The 10,502-nt window shown below is 24.1% G+C and overlaps 4 protein-coding genes across 4 annotated transcripts; all 4 read right to left on the bottom strand.

Annotated features, from left to right (window-relative positions):
- Positions 1 to 458: 458 nt before the first annotated feature.
- On the bottom strand, positions 459 to 2,311 carry Phum_PHUM299230 (Arginase, hepatic, putative; the record flags this gene model as incomplete). The annotated part of the gene is made up of 8 exons (XM_002427110.1): positions 459 to 566; positions 674 to 762; positions 835 to 1,073; positions 1,145 to 1,313; positions 1,398 to 1,506; positions 1,680 to 1,783; positions 1,916 to 2,003; positions 2,171 to 2,311. 8 exons carry the CDS (start codon positions 2,309 to 2,311, stop codon positions 459 to 461), a joined length of 1,047 nt encoding a protein of 348 aa, XP_002427155.1.
- Positions 2,312 to 3,068: 757 nt separating this feature from the next.
- Positions 3,069 to 6,204, bottom strand: Phum_PHUM299220 (uncharacterized protein; the record flags this gene model as incomplete). The annotated part of the gene is made up of 8 exons (XM_002427109.1): positions 3,069 to 3,130; positions 3,419 to 3,625; positions 3,825 to 3,944; positions 4,056 to 4,245; positions 4,354 to 4,478; positions 4,586 to 4,760; positions 4,841 to 5,307; positions 6,018 to 6,204. 8 exons carry the CDS (start codon positions 6,202 to 6,204, stop codon positions 3,069 to 3,071), a joined length of 1,533 nt encoding a protein of 510 aa, XP_002427154.1.
- A 1,844-nt stretch (positions 6,205 to 8,048) lies between these two features.
- Phum_PHUM299210 (uncharacterized protein) lies at positions 8,049 to 8,925 on the bottom strand (the record flags this gene model as incomplete). The annotated part of the gene is made up of 2 exons (XM_002427108.1): positions 8,049 to 8,296; positions 8,748 to 8,925. 2 exons carry the CDS (start codon positions 8,923 to 8,925, stop codon positions 8,049 to 8,051), a joined length of 426 nt encoding a protein of 141 aa, XP_002427153.1.
- Positions 8,926 to 9,635: 710 nt separating this feature from the next.
- On the bottom strand, positions 9,636 to 10,116 carry Phum_PHUM299200 (adipophilin/perilipin, putative; the record flags this gene model as incomplete). Its single annotated transcript, XM_002427107.1, has 3 exons — positions 9,636 to 9,659; positions 9,714 to 9,850; positions 9,939 to 10,116. The coding sequence occupies 3 exons, from the start codon at positions 10,114 to 10,116 to the stop codon at positions 9,636 to 9,638; spliced, it is 339 nt and encodes a 112-aa protein (XP_002427152.1).
- Between the last annotated feature and the right edge of the window lie 386 nt (positions 10,117 to 10,502).

Raw genomic sequence — 10,502 nt, 5'->3', positions numbered from 1 at the left:
AAAGTTAGACCTGAAAAGGCCAAAATTGAAAATTCTATATTTGTGAGCGTTACGACAAAATGGCGCATTTTAAAATGGCGGTTTTTTTTTTAACGTTAAATTTATATTCAATAATCGTGTGAAATATGAGTAAATTTTTTTAAAACGATTTTTTACAATTATTAATAAGGATAATAAGATTTCTTTTTTTTAAATGAAAAACAAATGAATACTTTTACATTTATTTAAAAAACGATTTTATTTTCTCTATTGTAAAACCATTTACACTTTATATATGTAACGTTAAATAGATTTTAAATGATACAGGCAATATACGAGGGGGTATATCTAATAATGATACACTTTGTCTTTTTTTTATACTAAAAATATTATACATAAGTTTAAAAAAAATTTTTAAAGATACAAATTGTCGCTATTTCGTTCAGTACCAATTATTATTTTACTAAAATATTTATAAATCATCTTGGATTTCCACGTCTGGAATATCCAAACACTGACAAAAGAACATGAAAGGCTGCATCCAATGTTGTCTGTCGTTGAATTTCACTACCTAGAGGAGGATTTACCTAATTTTATAGAATAATAAAAAAAAAAGGTTCAAAATTTATACCTAAAAATTACTAATTTAGACTTAAATGAACAGTTATTAAGAGTATTTATATAAAATTTTTACCTCTACGAAATCAACGACAGATAACCTTTTCGTCCTGCATAAAGTTTCTCCAATTTTAATCCCTTCTCTAAGCGTTAAACCACCTCGTACTAAAACATATTAATTATGTTAACATATTAACATATTAACAATGTTTTTAAAAAGTATTTACGAATAAATACCTGGCACGGTCGTACAGGGAGCCTCAAGGGGATCTAACGAATCTATATCGAAACTCAGATGAATTGATTTATTTCCATTTGGGTCTACTCTTTTTATTGCTTCGCACAATACTTTATGTAATCCATAATTTTCAACATCTTCCATTGTGTAAGCCGCGACATTATTTTCGTCCAAAAATACCGTTTCCTCCGGATCTACAGACCTCAATCCGATGAAGGCGATATTACCTAATGGCAAACTAATTAAAAAAGTGAAATAATTTTTCAAAAATTTTATTTTTTTCAATATTTATTTAATTTAATAATTTACCACGGGGTTAACCATTCAAGACCGGGAACTTGAGAATTTGGCCAAAACTTTCGTAATTCTTCGGCTAGCATTGCCACTGTCATACCATGTATATTTCCACTTAAGCTACTTGAAGCCGTATTTATATCGGCGTGAGCGTCAATATATATGACACCAACATTTTGCGGTCCTAATATTTTAAATATTTTTATTTATGTATTCATTCGTTTAATTTTCATCTCAATTCAATATGAAAATAAAATTTAAATAATACCGGCAACGCTTATATGTCCATGTATTGAACCGGTAGCCAGAGAATGATCTCCTCCCATCATTAAACACGCTCTGCAGTCTTGTAAAGCACTCGATACGCAATTAGATACCTGTAAATTTTTTACATTTGAAGTTATTTGAAAAATTTAGGTTATGTTTTTAGTAATTTATAAAATAAAAATTACAACAATGTACGTGTCGGTAAAGGGCGAAAAATATTTTTTGTACGTCATAGTTATTCATCCGCGTCTTGAACAGGGATCGAAGGTTTAATTTATTTTACCTGCAGAGCACAAGGAGCAAAATGATCAAGATTTGTCATATTCTCATGTTGAAGGCCGACTTCCGGTTCATACGTTATATTACCTAGGTCTTCAACGTCCATACCTGAAATAAATTTTCATTTATTATTTATTTTAAACAAATTTATGAATCAATTTTTTCTCTTATGTATATTTGTCCCTCATTATATTTATTTAATTCGAATAATTATATTCGATTTCTAATAATAAATGTTACCCAGGTCTTTTAATATATCGATAAAACCAGTTTGTCGTAGACAGTCAGGTGCCATTTTCAATCCATCTTCTGTTTTTCCTTGTTTCTTCTGAAAGTTCAGATTCAATTATCAATGTATTAGTGTGAGATCAATGTACATGTACACCTAGCAATATAAGTAATGAACTTGAACGTTGAAAATCAAAAAATTTTCGCTCCTGTTTTTAGTACACACATAAAAAAAAAATTTTTTTGTTCATTAAATAATAAACGTACTTGACCTTTACCGAAGGGAACTCCGATAATGCTTAGTTTTCCATTTAAATTTTGTGGGTAAAACGATTTGCTTGAAAACCATTTTTGACTTAAATATTTTGTTTCATGTAAAAAAACTCCATTTATAACTTTACATAGCATTGTAATTTTTCTATTATGAAGCAATTGCACTGATTTAAAAAAAAACAAATTTTTAACCTAAAAAAAATTTAAACTATTGAATAAAAAAATGATAAAATAATAATAACAATCAAAACAAAACTAAAAATAATTTCTTACAATTTACTTATTTAAATCCCATTTAAATTTTTCATAAAAACAGCTTTTTTTTTGTTTTTGATACATAAATTGTACTTATTACCTGATTTATTTACAATTTTTTTAATTTTAATTTGTAAATAAACTACTGAAATGTAAATTTGAAAACGTTTTGATTTGTATACAAGTCACATTTAATTGATAATTGAATATTGAAAAATATTAGAACAACAAGTGCTATGAGAACGTGGAAAGAAATATTTAAGTAGCATTTTAGATTTTTGTTAAAGACCTTTGAACCAAGGGTCAAAATGTTTTTTTATCAAAACACTTCATTTATTTTATTTTTTTTTTTTTTTTAAAAAATCCTTAAAAAAAAAAAAAAAAGCTGTTTCGAATCAATCATTAAATGGGTTCAAAAAAAATTTTTTTTATTTTTGAATAAATATTTAAAAATTTATTTTTAAACAATAATTTTTATTTTAACAATAAATCATTCGTAAATTTAAATAATATATTTAAATATATAAATAATTTTTTTTTTTTTTGAGATACACTGAAATGAATGAATACATAAGAAAATTATTTGAAATCGTTTTTTTTTTTTTTTTTTTTTTAAATAATTTTCCCTTTCTCAAGTTTATCTTGTTTGGTTTGCCTCGAGAGATTTTTTTTTTTTTGTATCAACAAATTTAAACTTATCTGTAAATATTAGGCTTGCAATTATTATCATTAAAAAAAATAATAATAATAATAATAAATCGAAGCGAGCGAACAGAAATTCAGATAAAGTTACATTACATTTTCCTTTTTATTATTATTATTATTATTTATTTTACAGCTACGAAAAATTTTTTAAATTATGAAATTTTTCACATAAAATTTTTTTTTATGTGAACTTTAATAAGTTTATTTGAATTTTTTTTTTTTTTTTTTTTTATAAATTATAAGTTTGCCTCGTGTAATAAACTCTGTAGTATAAAGTTTTACTTCTCCAAAGGGAATAACTATTGTCGAATTTCAATAAATAAACTCCTTCTCCGGGATAAACGTGAGACCCTGCATAAACTTCATCTTGACAGTCTCTTCTGTAAATAGGTACGATGGCGCTTAGTAAAGGTTTATCTTTACCATCGTTCAATTTATTTAATTTTGATCCCTTTTCGATATCTTCACATGTGGCAAATTCTGAATAATCTTTAAAAAAAAAAAAAAAAAAATGAATAAAAAAATAAAATATAAATCTATGATTTTCGGAGTATGGAAAATTTTCGTTTCGTTTGTTTTTTTTTTTTAAATGAAATTTATGACTTATTTTCTCACACAGCAAAATTTGTATTTTCTTACATTTAATTTTTAACATTTAAACATTTTTAAATTGTACATTACATAAAACCTGCGATTATGTACGGGATCCAAAAACGTTTAATATTTTTGGGCTCATTAAGCAAATGCCAATGGGATTGTGTATAAAACTGGGTATTTATTGATTTTGATTTTTTTATCTTTTTCAAAACTAAAAAAATGATAATTCTTAGTAAAAAAAAATAAAATAAAATAAAAAGGTACCCACATGAGAGAGAGAGAGAGAGTATTATAATCTAATGAGTAATTTTTAACCAATTACCTTCATCATCATCTAAATCATCATCATCCTCCAAATCATCATCTTCATCTTCACTATCTTGAATGTGAACTGAAACTTGATTGGTCGGAGATTTGGTCCATTCAAAATACACTCCAAATCCAATGTCGTAACTATCTGTTGCAAATTCCCAAAATAAACATTTTCCATCTTCGTGTGTTGGAACTCGAACCTGGAATCAAATATAAAAATTTAATTTTCTTTGAAATAACTAGGAAGAGTAATTTTTTTTTTTTTTAAAAAACTTTTTAGATAAATAAATTTAAAAAAATTTTTTTACTGTGACAGTTTCTCCGTGTCCAACTTTAATGATGGCATCTCCTCCTTCTTTACGAATTGATTCTTTAAAATCTTTTATGTCCTTTCTTGTCCACATTGAAGGAGGTGATATTCTAGGTAATTCATCTTAACATAAAAAATTTACATGTAGTCAAAGTATAAAAATCCATAAATAAATTATCTAGGTCAAATTATTGAAAGGAAAAAAAAAAAATGGAAATTTATTTACTAACCATCTAACTCATTAACATTATCGACATTTTCATTAACACCCACTGCACCTGATTCTGATTCTGTTTCTGTACATGAATTATTTACTGTTTGAACAGCTTGATGCTGTTGTTGCATTAACTGTTGCATGTATTGCTGATAATGTTGCTCTTGAAGTTGCCTTACTAAAATTGCTTGCTACAAATATTAAATAATTTGACTAATTTACATAAGCCTTATTACTTACTAAATAAAAATATTAAAAGTTTTTTTTTAACCTGTTCAGGATTTCCAGGATATTGTTCTTCAGCGTATGCCTTGAATGGTTGAAATGTATGAGCGTTCAAAGCATCCTGAATTTGTCGTTTTTTTTCTTCTGCAATCGCCTTTTCTTCTTCTGCTTTTTTTAATTCCTCTTGCCTAGCCATTTCCAAAATCATCTCTTGTTTTTTTCTTTCTTCTTCAAATTTAGCTTTTTCTTCTATATCTGTTTTTTGAGCTTCAACAAAGGGTTTAAATAATGGGCATAGTTTATCTAAAAGTTCAATGAATTCTGTCATAGCTTCATCTTTGGTCATGTTCCCTAAGGATTGCCAAGCATCCCTTCTGTCTCTACCAATTACATCGAGAACTCCTAACGGTGAAGCTTTTTTTAAATTAAAAGGACCTTGACTAACTTGTTGACTGAGTGCAACCAACCTTAATTTGTTTAAGTACGAAAGGTTTATCGCTTTCCCTTCTTTATCTGTTCGAAATAAAAAAAATTATCATTTATATGCTTTCATTTTAAAATAAATTCTAATGATTATTATTAGTTTGATTAATAATTTTTAACAATAAATTAGAGAAAAATTTTTAATTTATAACAAAATAGTAATTTTTTGCATGAAAAAGATTGAATGAAATTTAACCAACTAACTTCATACTATTCATTATAGCAAATCTTTTCATTTTACATTTTGTACAAACTTGCTTTAAACATTAACATTTTATTATTATGTTTAATTCAAAATGTAATTAGTAAAGATTTAAAATTTCATTTAAATAAAAACCTGAAATTTAAGGTACTAATAAAAAAATGTTAATTAACATTTATATCGGTGTGCAACTCTTAATAACCTAAAATTAAGGGAACCATTTTATTATTTATAAAGATATTTTATTTTAAATTAAATTAAATTAACTAATTTATAATTATTTTAAAAAAATTAAATTATAATAAACTCTGTAAGAAATTTTGGCCTTTTTTTACCAATAAGTAATGTAAAATGAAATAATTGCATTCAAATTTTAAATAATTATATTTATTTGAAGAAAAAAATAAAAGTAAAAAAACTTTACATTCATTATTTTATTTAAAAATAACAAAAAGGAACAAAAAAAAGGAAAAAAAAAAAAAAAAAAAACAAATTTTGTAAAAAAATTATATACAAGTTCTATCTAAAAAAATAATACCTTTATAAAATTTTAAACCCAATTTATATAAATCCTGTAGAGGAATACCCCATTTTTCAGTATTATTATCATTATTTTCACAAATTACATTTTTATTTAACGATTCATTTTCATTCGTTTTATTATTTATATTTATATTTTTAACATTATTACTAAGATTTTCTACAGTTTCACACTTTTCAGCCATTTTAAAACTTTATAAAAACAAAGTGGTTTTTTTTTTGAAAGTAATAAATAAAGCAACTTTTTCGGGAAAGGAAACGAATATTATTTTAACTTATTAAATTTTTTAAATGTCAATCAAAATTATTTTAATAAAATATTTAATAACATTTTGCCTTTTTTTTTTTAGGTTTAATTACAAATGTTTTATTGATTTCAAATTCAACCTCAATAAACGAGGTTACTATTGTCATTTTTAATACACTATTTTGCCGCCACTGTATCTCAAGGTTGAATAACTAAATAAAAACATAATAATAATAGATTCTCTATTAATTATTAATAATGACAAAATTTTTTACACACACACACACACACACACACAGGGGGGGGGAGAACGATGAAATATTAAATAAATAATTTCAATACAAATTTAATTCAAAATTTTATTTAAAAAATTATATATATATATATATGTATATAAAAAATAATTAACCAAAGCCACTCCTCTATAAGATTATTAATATAAATTTCAAATATTGATTTTACAAAAGAAAAAAATAATCTTTTTTTTTTTATTTATTTAAAATGCTTATTTAATTATTTATATAAATGTTATATTATAACAGAAAAAAATATATATATTAAACATATAAACACAATAAAGCTTCACATATTACTTAATAAAATATAATAAAAACTGTGCCTTTTTTTAGTGCTTTTATACAAAAATAATAATAATAATTTTGATTTAAAACAAACAAACAAATAAAAAAATTAAATTTAATTTAAATATTATTAAAATTATAATAAATCTTTAAAAAATAATTTTTTTTTTGGCCTTTATTGGGATTTAAATTGTAAAAAATAATTAAAAAAAAATTATTAAAATAAAATTAATGTAAATATCAAAATTAATTTTATAAAAAAAAAAAAAACTTATTGAAATTATTTAAAGTCAAAATTAAACCGTGAGAAAAAAAAAAATATATATATATGTGACGCGATAAATGGGATTTTTTTTTTTTTAATTTAAATTTTTTATTTTCATTCGAACGCCATTTTTTTTTTTTTTTTTTCAAAATTTATATTTAAATTTTATTTTATATTTATGCTTGATTTTTCCGTTTCAATGTTATGAAAATTCCATTCGGGATTTAAATTATTCGCTTTTTGTGTGATTCGGCAAGTGATGATTTTTTTTTTCATTTCCTAAAAAAAAATTTAAAAAAAAAAAAAAATTACAAATAATTATCAATATTATCTAATGATTAATGTGAAAATCATTTAAGTATATTTATGTATAATTTAAATAACGAAAACTTTCGCCATTGTTTTTTTTTCAGTAATTTTAAAATGCCAATTATTTATTGTTTTATTTCACCTTAAACCTTTTTTTTTTTTTTTTTTTTTTTTTAACTCGAACCAAAACAAAAACAAGTAAAAACATGAAAATACAAAATCTTCATTTGAAATAGTTATGTAATAGGGGGGAAGGGGAGGGGGGAATGTGATGAATGGTAGAGTTTATTTATAATTACAATGATTATTATTATTAAATTATTGCCTGTCGGAAAAAGGGTTCAATCGTTGTTGTATGATAAAGAAAAAAAAAAGGGAAACGATTTATCAGTGAGTTTACAAAAAAAAAAAAAAAATTTAGGAAGTATTTATCATTGAGACATTGATTAAAAAGGAAACGAGCAAGAAAAAAGAAAAATTAACTTTTTTTCATTGATCATTATTTGACCGAGCGTTAAAAACCATTTCTCCCTCCTCTCCCCTCCCTAACCCCCTCAAAAAAAAAAAAAAATTCCCTTACGCTATCGTCCTTTCTTCCTTCCTTCCTTATCATTTTTTACATGTACCCTAGGCTAATGATAATAACAACAACACTACTATTATCTTACCCGCGTGAGCCTTTTTTTTTATACCAAAAGAATTAGCCTTTGAATTTTCTTCGGATTCTTTTTTATCAATGATTGAATTGTCCGCAACTGATTGTTGGGATTTTTTTTCAGGTATGTGAGGTTTTAATATCCACAACCAGGAAAACAACATAGAAAGCAATCGCCCGGTGGCAAGCGTATACTGTACAGCAAATGCGGTTTTAGAATCTAAAAATGGGAAATTTATTACAAATCTACCGAGTTTTTCTTTTTTCTTTCATCATTTTTAAAATTCTACAAAAACATTTCAAAATTTATATATATATGTAAAATGCCTTTTTTACTTGCTCGTCACAACATCTTCGACTAATTTTTTGGAGGGGATAATAGAAAATGACATTGTTGTTTCAAAGTAAAATTAAATAATGGTAAGTTTATAACATTTGAATTTATAATTTTAATGATGAATTCGTATTTTCTTTTTTTATTTACAAAAAAAAAAAAAAAAAAGCAAAAGCGTTAATTTTAAACAGGTTTATAAACCGCAACCGCACGCAATACCCCATAAAAATTTGTTTGTTTGTTTGTTTGTTTCCAAAGATGCTTACAAGAATATACATATTTACATTTTTAATTAATTTTTATTTTCGAGTTAGAAAAACATTTTTTAAAAAATTACCTTCAGAATTTAATGATGGTAAATTTAATGAATCTTTAACATCTTTAAGTTTTTGAGTTCCGTATTGAGTTGCTCCATAAGCAATTTCTACTGCTTTTTTAACACCTTGTTCTCCAGCTTGACAAGCACATTTAACTCCAGGAATGGTATACAATGAATCCCGTGTATTTTGATACATCTAAAAAAATTTCATTTTTTATATTAAATTGCGACGTTTGTTTATTTATTTATTTATCATTTTAAAAAATTTTTTTTTTTTTTTTTGAGTGTGTTTGATATTGGCATTTGATCTTATTCGACCATTTCGACCTTAAATGATAAGAAAAATTGATAGAAAATAAAGTTTTAAAAAAAAACCTTATTTATACGTAATTATTATTATTATTATTAATAATTTATACAATTCGTTTGAAACTTTTTTAAATTATATTTTGAATTTTAATGATTTGTTTTTAAGATTTAAATTTAAATATTAAAAAGTCCAATATCCAAAATTTTTTCTTCTCATGTATTTTGTCAATTGTTTACTCTTACGTTTCGTTCTTGGCATCATTAAATGTTTAAATAATTTTTTATTTTCCTAAAATTATTATTATTTATTAATAGGAATTTTTTTTTTTTTTTTCACATGTATTCAATGACGAACTAACTTATACGTAATATTTTTTAATCGTTATTGGTATTTACGGTAAATTTTTACTTGTGACTCATTTGTCTGGCTCAAAGTTCATATTATAATAAAACTTAAAACGAAATCAAAGCAAAAATTTTATTTTTATATATCTTGGATATTCAATTTTCAGATTTACGATTAGATAAAAAAAATTAAATAATTTTTATTTATAAAATTTCAGATTAAAAAAAAATTAATTAGACCACTTAAGAATATCAGTTGATATCTTGTACATGAATCTTTGAGAAAATAATTTTTGTTCTAGAAAGATCATTTCAAAGTAAAATCCTTACCTTGTCCAGAGGAAGTTTTACAGCTGGAATTTTATCTTCAACAAAATCCAAACTCGAACATAGAAAAGAATCCATCATTTTTATGGGTCCTTCAAGTTTAGACGTTACCGGAAGTGTTATATCAACAGCTCCCTTAACTAAAATTTTAAAATGGAGATCTTATGGTAAATTTTTTTTATAAAATTTATTAAAGTTAAAAATAAAACAAAAGAAAATATTTCACACCTGTTGTTTCTGCTGTTGTCAATACGGTTTTAACTAAACTGTTTGTGTCTTTTACTTTGACATACAGATTATTTGCCATATCCACTGTTTGTTCTACAGCTGGCAATTTAGAAATTCTTTCAACAGATTTCATCCTTGGAATATTGTATTTAGGCTGTATAGCAACTTCTTGGGCCATCTACACGACAGGAAAAAAAAAAACCCGAGGTGAGTTATAAAAAAAATTTTTTACACGTGCGAAAAAAAAAGAAAAGAGAAAGCCATTTCATAAATCTTTTTTGTTTGTCTTTTTTTAAATTTTCTTTTTTTTTTTTTTTTTTGACAATTGAGAGTTTAAAATTATACATAGTCATTATTTTATTACGTAAATCAAAAACTCCGGAAAAAAAAGGTGAAAGCGTGTTTTTTTTATTCAATAATTGTCAATTGATGATCAAAAAGTTAAAAAAATTTTCACCCTAAATAGTATAGTATTATTTTTTTAATTACTCAGCAAAAAAAAAAAAACATGCAGAAAGTAGAATTTCTATGATCGAATAAAGATTTTAATAATCATAAAAAAAA

This window comes from Pediculus humanus, genomic scaffold (assembly GCF_000006295.1).
Source record: "Pediculus humanus corporis 1103172107682 genomic scaffold, whole genome shotgun sequence".
NCBI lineage: Eukaryota > Metazoa > Arthropoda > Insecta > Psocodea > Pediculidae > Pediculus > Pediculus humanus.
Note: the sequence above shows the minus strand (reverse complement) of the source record. Positions and strands in the feature narration are given on the sequence as shown.